Source organism: Aulonocara sp. 'chitande type north' Nkhata Bay, linkage group LG6 (genome assembly GCF_057382095.1).
Source record: "Aulonocara sp. 'chitande type north' Nkhata Bay isolate Kocher_YH1m ecotype deep benthic linkage group LG6, A_spYH_male_GT1.1, whole genome shotgun sequence".
In the NCBI taxonomy this organism is placed as follows: Eukaryota; Metazoa; Chordata; class Actinopteri; order Cichliformes; family Cichlidae; genus Aulonocara; species Aulonocara sp. 'chitande type north' Nkhata Bay.
In genome coordinates this window covers 6,815,807-6,832,791 of record NC_141349.1, presented here as the reverse complement: position 1 = coordinate 6,832,791, position 16,985 = coordinate 6,815,807, and the positions used below count along the sequence as shown (strand labels likewise).

The following is a 16,985-nucleotide window of genomic DNA, read 5'->3' as shown; positions in this document are numbered from 1 at the left end:
GATTCGAGTGACTTTCATGTGTAATGGTTGTTGGTGCCAGACAGGCTGGCCTAATTAATTCAGAAACTGCTGATCTCCTGGGATTTTCCCACACAAGCATTCAGACAATTGTCTAAAAAGGAAAATATCCAGTAATCAGCAGTTCCATGAATAGAAATGCCTTGTTGGTGTCAGAGGTCAGGGGAGATTGGGCCCGATAGCATTGAACTAATAGTAAGAAACTAACTCGAATGTTACAGCTAAGTTTTTGTAAATATTGAAGCAGATGGGCTCCAGCAACAGAAGATCACGTTGAGTGCCACGCTTGTCAGCCAAGAACAGGAAACTGAGGCTTAAATTCATGTAGACTCCCCCAAACTGAATAATAAAAGATCAGAATCATGTTGCCTGGTCTGATGAGTGCAGAATTTTACTGTGACATTCAGATGGGTCACAGAATTTAACATATACAATATGAAGACATGGATTCATCCAACCATGCATTAATATTTCAGGCTGTAATGATCTATACTATCAGTCAAAAGTTTGGACACACCTTCTTATTTTGTGTTTTTTCTTTATTTTTACTACTTTCTACACTGTAGATACAAACTGAAGACATTGAATATATGGCGCATAAATCCAGATATAAATGTAATATATATCTGGATTTATGTAGCAAAGGCAAAATGATAAATAACTCTAAATATGTCCTATATTTTAGATTCCTGAAAGTAGCCACCCTTCGCTTTGTTGATAGCGCTGCAAACCCTTGTCAGGGTTCATTTGTTGAGTTTCTTGCCTTCTTAGTGGGGTTGGGACCCCACTCTTAAAATTCATATTATGGCAAGAACAAATCAGCTAATTAAAGAGAAACAACAGTCCATCATTACTATAAGAACTGAATGTTAGTCAGTAGGTAAAACTGCTAAAACTTTGAATGTGCAGTTGCAAAAACCATCAAGCGCTCTGTCAAAGCTGGCTCACAAGCTACTGAGGATAAATTCATCCAAGTCACCAGCCTCAGAAATTGCAAGTTAACATCCCCTCAGATCAGAGCCCAGATAAATGCCACACAGAGTTCCAGTAGCAGACACATCTCTACATCAACTGTACAGAGCAGACTGTGTGAATTAGGCCTTTATGGTCAAACAGCTGCTAAGAAACCACCACGGAGGAAAAACAACAAGCAGAAGAGATTTGTTTGGGACGAAAAACACAAGGAGTGGACATTAGACCAGTGGAAATTTGTGCTTTGGTCTGATGAGTCCAATTTGAGATCTTTGGTCGACCTGCCATGTCTTTGTGCGATGCAGAAAAGGTGAATGGATGGTCTCTACATGCATGGTTCTCACTGTGAAGCATGGCTGAGGAGGTGTGATGGTGACACTGTTGGGGATTTATTCAAACTGAAGGCACAATGAACCAGGGGCCTGTTCTTCGTACCTCGCTAAGTAAGTTAGCTGGATTAGATTGTTGACGATTTCGCGTGATCCTGGATCGTTCGGTTCCCCGAAGCCCATCCGGGACTTGCTGTCATAGCAACAGAGCCGTAAGCGTAAACCTGCTGGGGAGCAGGTTTACTTTATGTAAACAGGATTAGATCGCGGCCACGCAGGTATGCCCGCGTCATTCATACGAAAGCAACAGCGATATTCCACCACTGTTTCACCATAAATAAATAACATCAATGTAACTAAAGACAATGCAGCACCTGATCCATTTATTGATTTCACACAGGTCATTTCCTAAAAAAGGGAAATGTACTATTAACATTCTATTACATGTATGTGATTATTACAGATTTAATTCATATTTCAGAGTAGTAATTGTAAATTACTTCGTGTAATCAAGATGAGAGACCACGGCTATAAAAGCGAAGGTGGATTTGGGAAGTCTGTCGCAGCCATGTCCTGTCCGTATACGCGAGCCACCCATTGCGGAAGGTGCAAGATTGATAAGGAGAGTCCTCAGAATTCAGCGTATATTGCGGGACAGACAGGATCCTTTAGCTCAGCGCGACAGTGTGCTCATAGAGAGATATCGATTTTCCCGTGAGGGTATTATTTACTTAACCAACTTGTTGACGAGGGGGTGCAGGACCACCACCTGTCTTTTGTTGCTCTGCCCTTTTCTTGGTTGCTGTTATAAACAAACAGATTATTCCAGGGTCTCTTTCCAAGAGACTAAAAGCAATATAAGTGATAAATATTACCATTCTGTAGAATATTCTTATATTTCACTTTTACCTGTTCCCATGTTCTAGTGGGTCCTGTCGTGGCTCTAATGTGACAGAGGATAAAATATAACATATTATAATATAATGTAATATAATATTGGATAATATAGTGTAATATAATAAATCTACCCTACCGCCTACTGGTGTTGGCCAGAGGGGCCGATGGCGCGATATGGCAGCCTGGCTTCTGTCAGTCTGCCCCAGGGCAGCTGTGGCTACAACTGTAGCTGCCTCCACCAGTGTGTGAATGTGAGAGTGACTGAATAGTGGCATTGTACAGCGCTTTGGGTGCCTTGAAAAGCGCTATATCAATCCACTCCATTATTATTGTTATTATTAAATTACTTACGAGTTTAATTTGTCAGCAACTTCCTGCCAGCCCTCGCTCCTTGCTTTTGCAGCCTTTGCAGTGTTCCCTTGCGTTCTGATTAAACTCTGAAACTCCTGAAATCCCTCACTCAAGAGTTCTTGCTCTGCTGCCGAAAAATACCGAGCCGAGCGCGCTCCGTCGACATTTTCGCCGACCAATCAGAGGGTTGCCGATCAATGTTTCTACTATCGATGCGTAGCCCCTTTTACGACACCCAGTGATGTCACATTACTGCGTCCAGCTGTACTAATCGTCAACAGCAGGTGTGTTCGGGGAACCGGATTAGCGCGCTCACGGTTAGCGCGATGGTTTGGTCTTGGATGTTTCATTTGATCTTGGATGTAGTAAGCGACGTACGAAGCACAGGGCCCAGCATGGCTACCACAACATCCTGCAGCGACATCCCATCCAATCCTGTTTGTGTTTAGTTTGACCATCATTTATTTTTCATCAGGACAATGACCCCAAACACACCGCCAGGCTGTGTAAGGGAGGGAGAAGGAGAGTGATGGTGTGCTGCGTCAGATGGCCTGGGGCCCGTTCTTCGTACGTCGCTTACTACATCCAAGATCAAATGACACATCCAAGATCAAATCATCGCGCTAACCGTGAGCTCGCTAATCCGGTTCCCCGAACACACCTGCTGTTGACGATTACTACAGCTGGACGCAGGAATGTGACATCACTGGGTGTCGTAAAAGGGGCTACGCATCGATAGTAGAAACATTGATCGGCAACCCGCTGATTGGTCGGCGAAAATGTCCAAGGGGCGTGCTCGGTATTTTCCGGCAGCAGAGCAAGAACTCATGAGTGAGGGATTTCAGGAGTTTCAGAGTTTAATTAAAACGCAAGAGAACACTGCAAAGGCTGCAAAAGCAAGGAGAGAGGGCTGGCAGAAAGTTGCTGACAAATCAAACTCGTAGGTAATTTAATAATAATAATAATAATGGATTGGGTTTATATAGCGCTTTCCAAGGCACCCAAAGCGCTTTACGATACCACTATTCATTCACTCCCACATTCACACACTGGTGGAGGCAGCTACGGTTGTAGCCAGGCTGCCATATCGCGCCATCGGCCCCTCTGGCCAACACCAGTAGGCGGTAGGGTAGATCTATCATATGACACTATATTGTCCAATATCATATGGCATTATATTATATTATAATATGTTATATTATATCCCCTTTCACATTAGAGCCACAACAGGACCCACAAGAACATGGGAACAAGTAAAAGTGGAATACAGGAGTATTCTACAGAATGGTAATATTTATCTCTTAGATTGCTTTGCGTCTCTTGGCAAGGTAATACTGGCCTGTAATACTCTGTTAGTTTGTTCATAACAGCAACCAAGAAAAGGGCAGAGGAAAAAAAGACAGGTGGTGGTCCTGCACCCCCTCGTCAACAAGTTGGTTAAGTAAATAATACCCTCACGGGAATATCGATATCTCTCTATGAGCACACTGTCGCGCTGAGCTAAAGGATCCTGTCTGTCCCGCAATATACGCTGAATTCTGAGGACTCTCCTTATCAATCTTGCACCTTCCGCAATGGGTTGGTCGCGTATACGGACAGGACATGGCTGCGACAGGCTTCCCAAATCCACCTTCGCTTTTATAGCCGTGGTCTCTCATCTTGATTACACGAAGTAATTTACAATTACTACTCTGAAATATGAATTACATCTGTAATAATCACATACATGTAATAGAATGTTAATAGTACATTTCCCTTTTTTAGGAAATGACCTGTATGTATCTGTGTGACATCAATAAAAGGATCAAGTGCTGCATTATCTTTAGTTACATTGATAATATTTATTTATGGTGAAACAGTGGAAAAATATCGCTGTTGCTTTCGTATAAATGAAGCGGACATACCTGCGTGGCCGCGATCTAATCCTGTTTACATAAAGTAAACCTGCTCCCGAGCAGGTTTACGCTTACGGCTCTGTTGCTATGACAGCAAGTCCCGGATGAGCTTCGGGGAACCGACTGATCCAGGATCACGCGAAATCGTCAACAATCTAATCCGGCTAACCTACTTAGCGAGGTACGAAGAACGGGCCCCTGGTCTCCACAGTCACCTGACCTAAACCCAATCCAGATGATTTTGGAAGAAATGGACGCAGAGTGAAGGCAAAAGGGCCAACAAATGCTCAGCATCTCTGGGAACTCCTTCAAGACTGTTGGAAAACCATTTCAGGTGATGACCTCATGAAGCTCATCGAGAGAATGCCAAGAGTGTGCAAAGCAGTAATCAAAGCAAAAGGTGGCTATTTTGAAGACTCTATAATATAAAGATGTTCATCACACCAATATGAATCAAAGTTTCCACTGAATGTTTTTAGCATCTTGTTTGACCTGTGTCAGAATTAGGGCAGGTAAGGTCTAACCTGGTAATAGTAAGGTATAATTAACAAAGTGGCCAGTGTAAATAGTTTCCACGGATCTTTGGCAGATATTTCTACAACTTGACTGGAATCCACCTGTGGTAAATTCAGTTGATTGGATATGAGGTCTGATTTGACAAATACGGTCCCATTGTTGGCAGTGCATGTCAGAGCCTAAACCAAGACATAAAGTCCAAAGCATTGTCTGTAAATCTGAGAGACAGGATTGCATTGTGGTTCAGATATTGGGAAGGATACCGAAAAATTCCTGAAGTACTGAAGGTCCAAATGAGCACGATGGCCTCCATCGACAGTAAATGGAAGAAGTTTGAACCAACAGGACTCATCTTGGAGCCAGTCACCCAGTGTTACGGCCCTAGCAGGGCGTTGAATTAATCATGGGACTGAATGTTTTATTTCAAAGACTATAGAAACTGAAACAAATGTAACTGTCAACTCATATTGGGCCACAAATTAGCTAAATTTTAGTCTTTGCAATGATTAAAATGTAAACTGGTTTACTGGACTATTGGTGATGTAAATGCTAAAAATACAGGTATTTTACGATGAAAGGTTTGAGAAAAAGCCGCTATTCAACCAAACAGCTAAATCTACCAGTGTGTGAATGCGAGTGAATGAATAGTGGAATTGTAAAGCGCTTTGGGTGCCTTGAAAAGCGCTATATAAATCCAATCCATTATTATCATTTTTCAAGAAAGTCTTTTAGCGCTACATCTGCAACATTTTTTTTTATTAAGAAGTATTTATCAGTCCTATTTTGCTCAAACCCCTCCTGCATTTTTCTTCTCTTGAGAAAATGGGGAGAAAAGACCAACATCTTTTTTCAGTGTATCATTTAATGTACTCTCACAAGTTGGTGAACAGGTAAAACTTTTTTGCTCACTGTACTAAATCACACATCCATTGATAGTATAAATAGCCAACCTAATAATAATAGTACACATTTTCAAATACATAAAATCATCAAGTATCCAAGTCTTAAGTTATGGACATCAAATAAAAAGGCATACAAAATATTGCAGATGTTGGAAGTCCAGTTTGAAGCGCACACACACACACAAACAAAACTAAACAAAAATAAACCAAAAAAGGAAAAATGAAAAAGATCACATTTTTATTTTAACATGGCAGTTAATAAGTAAACAGAAGGTCTGATAAAGACTAAAAAGTTCCTAGACTTTCAATTGACAAATATTGCAACAGTTAAGCATTTATAATAAAAAATAGTTACTGAAAGGGCATAAGTGTGTGTAAGACTTCCTGCACAAGACAAAGGCAACAGTTTAGGGTTTTTTTTGTTCCAAGTAGAAAAATGAAACACCTTTTCCAAATGCCAACAGGAGCCGACTCCTGCTCGATTGCCTTTGTTCCACTTCCGATTGTAAGGCATTTATGGATGATCCATCTGATTTGAAGAAAGGCATACCTCTTTCTAGTCAGTCTTGAAACTGAATCCTAAAATTGAACAGGGTACACATAATTGTTCACATCAAGAAAACATTTCTTTAACCTATTTTCTTTTCTTTTCTTTTTTTTAACACATTTTCAGGCAATGTGAATGCACGGGCCAATCAAAATCTTTGGGATGCATTTTCAGAAAACAGTTAATCCAACATCTTACAATGATACACGACTCTTCCTATTTTTTTTTCTGGGCACATGAAGAAAAAACTCTGTTCACACAACTCTTGTTTTTCATTTTTTTTGACATTTAATTTTGAAACTAGAAAGGGAGGGGGAATTTCATTTACCAAGCATGGTTTTCCAAATTAAAATACAACACAATGAAGAAAAAGAAAAAAAAAGAAGAAAAAAAAAAAAAAGGAAGCCTGCCAGGTTATAAGCTAGCAAGGTTTAATGAAACTCTTCTGTGTTGGAGGGTAGGTTGGGGAGAGGTTGGTGTGGCTCAATGTTTGGCTCTATTGGATGCAGCAGTTATTGCGATGGCCGTTAGAATCTTTGAAACGCAGGCGCATCTTTGGACGATATTTCTCCAGGTAGATCAGCTGCTTGCTGTTGAATGCTCCTCTGCGCTTCCTGAAAGCAAGTGTAGAAATTAATTAGCTCATGACTGCCGATTTTTTTGTAAATCCATAATATATATTGCTACCATGGATATTGTAATATATTAAACATGCCCAAAGTTTAAATAATTCATGTCAGTGTGCATATAAGCAGTCTAACCCCTGTGAGTCAAACGCTCAGCTTTTGTGAACCCTACTTACAGGCTTTTCTATGATGGCTTTGTCTGATGTTAGAGAGGAAAGCTCAGCCACAGATCTGTGACTGTAAGAAAAGAAGCTCCACCCACTAACTGTTCTAACCTTCTGGGTGTGAGGGGCAACCAATCAGATGATTGGTTAAAGGGAAACGGAAAGGAATTAAAATGCTGTATTAAGGACCAGTACTCTGAATAACAAGGTACTGTGATAGAGTGCAAGAATATAAATGCTGGGTTGGAAAAGAGCAAAGTGGTTGCCCTGTACTATTACATTTACAGAAATAGTCAACTAACTCTGTTCTATATGAAGATTCATGGCAATATGTATGATTTTTACATTCAGCATGATAACGATTCTTTGGCTTGTTGAGGATTTTAAAAGAAACTTTAAAAAATTCAAGTCCTATTATTAACTGTTAATTTAAAAAGAAAAAAATGGATTTTATCCGTATTAATAATATTTAATCAATAATATAACACCACTTTCTATGACAGCCTCAAATTGCTGAGCTTGCCCTCATTTTATTGATTAGTCTTTGGAAAAAAAAGCTGACTGCCAAGTGCTCTATAAATATTTCAAGGGATGACACATACTTTAAAGCACACCTACTGAATCATCCTTTATCTCACTCTCTGACATCTCTGCTATTTATAGATATGACTCAGGCCTCCCTGCTTTACGTATCAAAGTATCAGGTTACTGCAAGACAAAAATCAAGGATTTTCTCAAAGTTAATGCCAAAGTCTGTCCACCAGAGAGCCTTACAAATGTAATTAACTATCAGATATTTTAATGGTTTTATAATAAAAAACCTCAACTCATCCAAAAAAAAAAAAAAAAAAAAAAAAAAAAAAAAAAGTAGCTTCTTTAATCATTTCCTGCCAAATGATTTTTACTTACTGTCGAATGAACTGGACAGCATCTTCATACTTCATCCCACATTCAATCAAAGCGAGTGCCACCAGAACAGGAGCTCTGTGAAAAAGAAAGGGAACAGACAGTACCAGGAATGTTAGTTAAAACTAACATGCAAAATAGTGTTTTGCTCCAATTACAAAAACAAAACAAACAAACATTGCTTCCTCATAGATCAGATTAAAGCAAACAGGACAGAGACAGGACCTGGCAGGTTGTCTGTACTAAGGAAGCACACACTTGGGACAAAATGTGGGTGATACTGTGAGTCACGTACAGCAGGATCAAAGAAAATGCAAATGACTGCGTCTTTGCTTAAGATCTTCTTGGTTTGTTTTTCAAACCACAACTGACAACAAGGATGTTATTCCTATATGATAGTTTTCACTATGATAGCTCAGGTTGTAGTTCTGCAGTTATCCTTTGGATTGGTGGATTAATCATTTAAAAGTCAGATAATGGGGGAAACGTTATTTAATGGATTCAAACAGTTTTGTTAGAGAAAATCCCCTAAAATAAAAGCTTATGTACAATATAAAAACAATATGAAAACAGGGATCATCAAATAACTGTTTTAGCACCGACTGCTTCTGTATCAGAATACAAACAGAAGCAAGAGCCACATTTCACTATCATACGTAAAATATAACAACTTGAATCTTTGTGTCAGTGACTGCTTACCTCCCCAGCCCTGCTACACAGTGCACAGCAATGCAGCAGCCGGGCTCCTCCCTGAACTTCAGCTTCAGCAGGTTCAGCCAATCATCCACGATCTGATTGGAGGGAGGAGCTCCATCGTCGAATGGCCAATCCTGCAGAAAGAAGAGAGAAGAAAAAAGGAAATGATGTCAGTGGCCTCCGTTCCTTGGAAACCAAAACAAAAGAAGTGAGAAGGCTGAGCTGCGGGGAAAGAAAAATGTTGTTGCAGCAGCAAGGACACCCGTGGAGCTTGTCTTCCTGCACAATCTGAACCTTCGCTTGGAGGGAACCCCCCCCCCCCCCCCAAACCTAAATCTGTTACACAATAAAAACCAGAATAAAAAACAAAACAAAACAATAGCCTGGTATACTGGGGGGGAAAACCCAGAGCAATGAAAAAAAAAAAAAAAAACTACATTTGTTTTGGTTTGAAACATTAGGAGTCATGATGAAGTCAGAAGTGTGAACTCACCAGAACCTGGATTCCCTCTTTCACCACCAGGGTGGCATCATAGGTGGCCTCACAGACTCTCACAACCGTGGTGACTCCATATTTTTTCAACTCCTGTAATCACATGTCACAGGATTTATGAGCGAAAGAGGCAAACAAGACTGTTAAAGCTACCTCAGGATACTAAGGTTGGACGACACGTTAAAATTCCAACAAAAAGAAGTGAAAATGAATTTGCTGATGTATGCAAACACTAGCTCATGTCAGTTAGTGATATTCTTCATATCATCAGTTTTTAGATCATTCGCTTGACTAAAGAGTTGATAAGTTAAGCTAGATAGCTTCGCCCATGACTATTTTAGTGACATCCCACTGCCTTTGGTTGACATAAGCGGCTAATCTGTTCTTGTGTGTATTTCCCTTTTAAAGGAAAGAGGTACTGTCTGGTAGCTCTTTTGTAATGTGCAATTTCTTGAAGTCTGTGAAAAAAAGCCAACTGTTAAAGGAATCAATTGATTTTAGTCACCAATTTTGTCCGATTGCCCAACCCTCTAAAGCACACTGACAGTAATACACCTACATACGTCAATTCCTGTAATCTAAAACGATTCTGTAGTCATTGCGTTCATTGGCTGAAACATTTCCAGGAAAGATTTTAAACTGCGGTCGTTTCCAAAATATTTCTCAACATGTAATCACCGGTTACATGCTTCTCCAATGTGGGCTTAGAGTAATATACACTCTGTAATATGTAAACACTTGACCACAATTTGGCTCACCTCTATGAACTTGTTCAGGGTGGCGTTGGTGGGATTGTGGGTAATGAGGAACCGCATGTTTTTGTAGGTAATCTCCACAGGGGCTGGTCTGTTCATTCGAGCCATCGTGACAATGCGGGAAAAAAATGTATAACAAAACTAAAATGTCTTCCACAGAGTAAACACTAATGTAAACAGTTAAACTCGGAGGGAATGTCAAACAAATGTCCAACAAGTTTTGAGGAACTCCGAAAGAAAAAAATCCTCCAGTCTTCTTCGAGGTTGGCAAGGCTAAGTGTCAAAATAAAATAAAAATAATCCCGCCAAAAAGAACAGTAACAGGCAAATTTGGGAAGTTGGCAGCTGGGAAGGGCGGACAATTGGAGAAGTAACTCAAACCCTCTCCTTTGGAATAAAACAAAAGAAAAGGAAGAAAAAAAAAACCAAGGTTGGTTCCACCTTGATTCTGGCCAGGCGGAAGCCGACGAGGGCAGTGTGCAGCAGGTGGAGTTACCCCATCCAGGCCGAGTTATCGCTGGTTCTGGGAGGAGTCCCGGTCCTGCCAACTTTCCGGGGTCCCTCCTGTGGCTCAAGTGCGTCGGATCGATGGCGAGTTTGGCTGTTCACTCATCTGCATAGGCAGCGTGCTGAGCCTGGCAGTAGTCCCCACTGCCCTTCAGAAACTCCATAAATGTGTGACCCAGAACACCACAGAACTGCTGCAGGACACAGAGGGGGGGAGGAGGGAAGAAAAGCTTAATTTTTTATTTTTTTTAAACACCTTTAAAGAACACAAAAAGCACAGGCAACTGTTCTCAGTGTAGTTCAATTCATTTGCCAAAAAGAAACTTTTACTGAGAAACTGTTTTTATTCACATTCTATATGGAAACTGTGCCTCTTTTCTTTTTTCCTAAGCACAATAATCATGAAATGGAAAATCTGATATTGTGACAACTCTAATCCCAAACACATATCCATAAGCCCCTAGTCAAACATACCACTCCATCAGAGTAAAAGACAAAGGGATTAGATCATAGAGGAAGCACAGGGCCAAAGTATAGACAAAGCAGCCGTGAAACAAGTGAGGGATTTTCAGTAAAGTCATGAGCCATTCATTTTTAAAAGAATAAAACAAATTTCCTCATTTGAATTTTAGAATTACCTTCAGACAACAGCACAGAGTCTGGCTAGAAACACAGATTTAGGGTGTAATGACAGTAATCGAATCCCACAGTATAATTTTCTTTATATTAGCTACCCTGAAACAGGCAGTTAAACCGCAGCCTTTCTGAGCTACTCTTTTTTTTTTTTTTTTTTAAATTATGCCAAGTTTCACACTCAAGTATGTCAACAGCCACATTAACATTGTTTGGAGACTAAATACACTAGAGTGTCTGGGGTTTGATTCCCATGCAGAGAAAGTGGTGTTTCAGATAACGCAATGATTAACACAGCAGAGCAGACTGTACCTCCCAGTACATAAAATCACAGTGCAGTGCTGCCGCTGTACAGCAGAAATAAATATATAACGTGTCATTTCTGACATCCAGGTCGTATCTGTGTGCGCAGGCTGAGCTTACCGTGGGGCCTTCAGCGGGGCTTTAACATACACGCTGTTATGATCGTCAGAAATGTGACTCACAAATGCTTTCTCTGCCATTTCCTCCCTAATGCTTCTGCCCTTTACTCCTCACAGAAGCTCGATACCCGAGCGCTGGCTTACTGGAAAGGTTTTCTTCATCTTATTGTCGAAATAGTAAAATCTAAGCCGGTCAAGCATGCTTTGTTAATCTGCTATTTTCCGGCCGAAAAGCAGCATTTACTTAGAAATATTACCAAGCACTTAAAAGCCACTGCCTGACTGAAAGGACAGTGATTTGTAAATATAAGAGAGACGTGAAGCAAAGCAGAAGTGGCTTAAATAGCAGACATGTCTCTGCATTGCATTACAAGGCTGTAAAGTGTCCTTTGTGTGAGGATAGACCGGGCGCCATCATATAACATTAGAGGCCTATAGGCGCCGTCGGGAGCTGTGACAGACTGCACAGTGCTCTGAGGTGACAAAAAGACGCCCGACCCAGACACCGTGCACGTAGCCAGTCTCGCAAACCACTAACAACACGTCATTTACGTGTTTCGTTTATTTCAAATAAATATGCGTCGATTTTAGACGGCAAAAACTCCGAGTGAAGAGCCGGGACCAGCCCGAGCTGCGCATCCGTCAGCCGCTTCCTAATCGTGACGATCATCATGCAGCTCTAAGATTGCACTCAAATAACATGGCCAAATCCATGTTCTGTGAATTTTCGTTACAGTTAAATGAGAAAGGCAACGTTAGGCAATAGCACTGTGGAAATATTGAACTGGGTTTTTATCGAGCAGGCCGTGATTTCATCGAAGCAACGTGAAGGCCAGCTGGTAACAGTTCACCGTAACGTACTGATTTACCAGAGGAGCCTAGGAGACGAAACCGAGAAACAAAATGGCAGCCACGAAAAACAGGTTACTTACTGGGATATGCTTACTCATTGAAGATTGTAGCTTAATCATACAGCCGGTCCCTAGAAAAAGGTAAAACTATGAAACGGTTTTCCACCATAAAGTCCTGTGCTGTTTCTCCGAGCGGAGCCGAAGTCTCCTGATCTGCCGGGAAAGAGTTAGAGAGAGAGAGCGCGCGAGAGCCCGAGATACTAACGTCATTTCCTGTCAGGACTTTCACTATAAAACACTGTTCAGTATTAAATATACACCTTTAGTTGTAAGTTATGTACCTTTAGTTTTTACTAAAGGTTTCTGGTAGCTGAATTAAATGTATAATTTTGTAGAACTATACACTATGTGAGCATACAACAAAAATATTCAAAATCTTAAATAATGAAATGTTTAAAACGTCCCAATGTGTAAATGTCTTGATGAATGCTCACGCATCATGTCCCATTCCTTGTTTACAGAGCTTTATTTCGAAGCTAAACCGAACTTCCTTAACCCTTTGTCTTTCTTTCCTTTTGCCTTTAGCTTGACTGGTCTCGTGAAACCCCACCCTGAAAATGTGTAGTGTTATGTCCAGACATCTCTCTGTCTTCAGGCTGCAAAGGTCAGTTGGTGACTGTGGCCTAATTCGTCCTTCACTTCCAGAAAATACACAAGGACAGAGGAGGCCAGAAATCACGACACCATAGAATTATACATGTGTGGTTCTTTTGACTTCATGTGAACAGACCTTTGTGTAGATACATTTCATAACTTGAAATGGAAAGGAAAATTCCCAAATAATTTCTGAGTTTTAAAGCTTTTTTACTGTGCTTTGAATCACAAATGGGTGCAGTGGTTAGCTCTTCTGGCTCACAATAAGAAGGTCCTGGGTTCAAATCAACCATCATATTTACAGGGTGGTAGAACAGGTCATCTACTAATTGGAAGGTTGTTGGTTTGATCTCTGGCTGCTCCAGTCTGCTACTATTCCAGATACTAGGCAAGATATCGAACCCTGAGTAGCTCACTATGTGTGACTGTGTATAAATCTTAGATAGAAAAGGGGCAGCAAGGTGGGACCGTGGATAGCACTGTTTCTTCACAGCAAAGAAATTCTTGGTTTTCAATCCAACATCTGGCCAGGGCCTTTTTCTGTGGAGTTTGCATGTTCTCCCCGTGTCCGTGTAGGTTCTCATTGGGTACTCTGCCTTCCTCCCACAATCTCGAGACATGCAGTCAGAGGGGTTAGGTTAACTGTGGATTCTAAATTGTCCGTAGAAATTAATATGAGTGCTGATGGATGTCTGTCTCTCTGTGTTATCCCTGCATCGGTGCACCCTGCCTCTTGCCTTATGGCAGCTGTATTAAATGTTCTGTTAAGTTAAATCTATGTGATAGTCTACAGGAACATCTATTACAAGCATGGGTTAAAAGTTCCAAAATCAAATGGAACACTCAGCAAGGATGCACAAAAAAAACCCCAAAACACAATAGCTCAGATCCTGTGGGAGTTCAATGTGCAAAGAAACAGCCACTGCTGACAACAACATAACCAATACGTTATAATGGCCTACACGGAGAAGGTATTTGACTACATCCCTCAAAGTGCCCTGGTGGGAAGTCCTTCTGGAGCATGGGATACTACTTATTCAATATAATTATATTATTGCTTTAAAAATTTGAAAACGGTTTAAAAATATGAAGGACTTTTGTTTAATTTTTTTAATAAAATGATCAAGGAAAAATAAATTGAGAATTAAATGTATTGTAGATTCACCACCGTCCAACCTTGTCATATTGATCAAATCTGCTTTGTATTCACGTCTTCACATGCCTATTAAAATTCAAATGCCTGTATTCACATGCAAAGTTTGATCTGTCTACATAGACGTAAACCACATGATTTTCTTCTCTTTTTTCTTTACTCTTGATTTGCATGCATCTGTACAAAAGCTTTGATCAAAGTAGTTATTTCTTAATCTTTTATAAATTCCCTGTTTAAGAACAAAAGCCAGATCATTAACATGTGCATTAAACTTAATGCTGAGAGGATGTGAAGCTGATCTCTAGAGCCACTGAGTCATACTATTTGATGAGTAATTCTTAAGTCATCAGGATCTAATTCTGAGTCATCAGAATCGAGTAAGAGGAGCACCAGAATGACTGAATAACTACAACAGGTACAATAATCCCGACTAAACATATACTGAACAAACCTTCTTTTAAGATGGTTTATGAAATTGGTTAAAAAGTAATTTATTATTGATTTACCGTTATAGTATATATCTTATTTTAGGTAACTTTAGTTTTGACTTATTTTTCAGCAAGTAAATTAAAAGACTGATTAACTATACATGATATGGATTCCCGTTAATTACTTGAATAAACTGGAAGCTGCCAGCAATATGTCAGTATTTAGCATGTTCTGAAAACAAAACACATAATGTACATGAAGGATCAAACTGTTAGTAATAAGCAAATAATAATATTTAAATGGGAAAGAAAATGCATATTTTCTCTTTAGTTAGTACCAAATTACATATTTTTGTCCTTTGAAATTGTCGAGAAGTTCCTTGTAAAAAATGGAACCTTTCTAGCCTTTAAGCCATTGAATAGGGTCATTCATGACTCCAGCAGTATACGTGCTGCTGTGTCATTTTAATTGTAAAAATATTTTCCATCATACATTTTTCAATCCACTTATACAACCTTTCAGACTTTAAAAAGAAATTGGCTTCTTAGTATAGTAAGAATAATAGAAGGTTCTACCCCTGGAAATATGTGTGTCTGTTTGTGTTTAATATTATAAGCTTTGCTTTGATTGCAAATTTCCACTTCTAATCATTATACTACATTGTGATGTGTCACAGTGAACCATGGCTAACATTGTTTTAAACAGAAGTGTGCAGGTAACAAAAAATAGAAAAACAGTTGAAAAAATCCTGATCATGATGACTTCATCGTAGCCCAGCATTGATTAAGGTATCATCGAGTCACTCGTTCATCAATATTTTGTGGTAAAATACATACTGCACTCAAACATACCTTAAGTTTTAAAATGAATTCTTATAAAGATTATTGAAAAAAGTAACATACATGAATTATCAAAATTAATGTAGATTTTTTAAATCAAATTTGTGATTTTCAATTAACAAATTTTAGCATAATTAATGATAACAATAGCCTCTGACAGTAAACACATGTCTATGCTTGTACTACCACTAGACCTCAGTGCAGCGTTCGATACTGTTGAGCACAATAACCTATTACAGCGATCAGAGCATGCTGTAGGTATTACAAGTACTGCTCCACAGTGGTTTGTATCATATCTATCTAAGTTGTTGATGTAAATGGAGAGTCCTCTTCACACAGAAGATTAATTATGGGGTTCCACAGGGTTCTGTGCAGCATAAAGAAACAAACAAACAGACAGAAAAAAAACAAAAACAAAAAAACACCCCCCCCCCCAAAAAAAAGCCACATATGTGGGAAGAGTTCCAGAAAGGAAGAAACAAAGAATAGGGTATATATGACATATATGAATATGTCATGGGTCTAGACAGGACCGGATCTGGGATGTACCCCATTTTTAGATAACCGCACTGAAGTACAGTTTTTCAGCAACGCTGAGCTGCCCGACTCTGAGCTTAGGCAGTATCATCAGAAGACATAGCATACATTTTCACTGCTATGTAAATAACACCCAACTTTATTTATCAATGAAGCTAGACAACACACACCAATTACTTAAACTGCAGGAATGTCTTAAAGACATAAAGACCTGGATGACCGCTAACTTTCTGCTCCTTAATTCAGATAAAACTGAGGTTATTGTACTCGGCCCTGAAAATCTTAGAAATATCGTATCTAAGCAGATTCTTACTCTGGATGGCATTACCTTGGCCTCCAGTAACGCTGTGAGGAACCTTGGAGTCATGTTTGACCAGGATATGTCCTTCAATGCACATATTAAACAAATATGTAAGACTGCGTTCTTCCATTTTCGCAACATCTCTAAAGTTAGAAATATCCTGTCTCTTAGTGACGCTGAAAAACTAGTTCATGCATTTATTACTTCCAGGCTGGACTACTGTAATTCATTATTATCAGGATGTCCAAAAAACTCACTGAAAAGACAGGGACTAGAAAGAGAGAGCAGATTTCTCCTGTTTTGGCTTCCCTTCATTGGCTTCCTGTTAAATCCAGAATTGAATTCAAAATCCTGCTCCTCACACACAAGGTCTTAAATAATTATATCCCATCTTATCTTAATGTCTTTGTAGTACCGTATCACCCTATTAGAGCACTTCGCTCTCGCTCTGCGGGCCTACTTGTTGTTGCTAGAGTATTTAAAAGTAGAATGGGAGGCAGAGCCTTCAGTTTTCAGGCCCCTCTTCTGTGGAACCAGCTTCCAGTTTGGATTCAGGAGACAGACACTATCTCTACTTTCAAGATTAGGCTTA

General features: G+C 39.8%; 1 protein-coding gene across 1 annotated transcript; it reads right to left on the bottom strand.

Annotated features, from left to right (window-relative positions):
- Window positions 1-5,820: 5,820 nt before the first annotated feature.
- Window positions 5,821-12,728, bottom strand: ptp4a1 (protein tyrosine phosphatase 4A1). The gene is made up of 6 exons (XM_086294800.1): window positions 12,562-12,728; window positions 10,071-10,768; window positions 9,313-9,405; window positions 8,823-8,953; window positions 8,127-8,201; window positions 5,821-7,041 (listed from the first exon to the last, which is right to left on the bottom strand). Exons 2-6 carry the CDS (start codon window positions 10,173-10,175, stop codon window positions 6,924-6,926), a joined length of 522 nt encoding a protein of 173 aa, XP_086150926.1. The 5' UTR covers window positions 10,176-10,768; window positions 12,562-12,728; the 3' UTR covers window positions 5,821-6,923.
- Between the last annotated feature and the right edge of the window lie 4,257 nt (window positions 12,729-16,985).

Bases quoted from the DNA above. Each gene is read 5' to 3' on its own strand.
- ptp4a1 (XM_086294800.1), bottom strand. From the start codon at position 10,175: ATGGCTCGAATGAACAGACCAGCCCCTGTGGAGATTACCTACAAAAAC. The intron at 8,202-8,822 runs GTAAGCAGTCAC...TCTTTTTCACAG, and splicing joins TGTGTAGCAGGGCTGGGGAG to AGCTCCTGTTCTGGTGGCAC. The intron at 7,042-8,126 runs GTAAGTAAAAAT...ACTTGCTTTCAG, and splicing joins GCTGTCCAGTTCATTCGACA to GAAGCGCAGAGGAGCATTCA.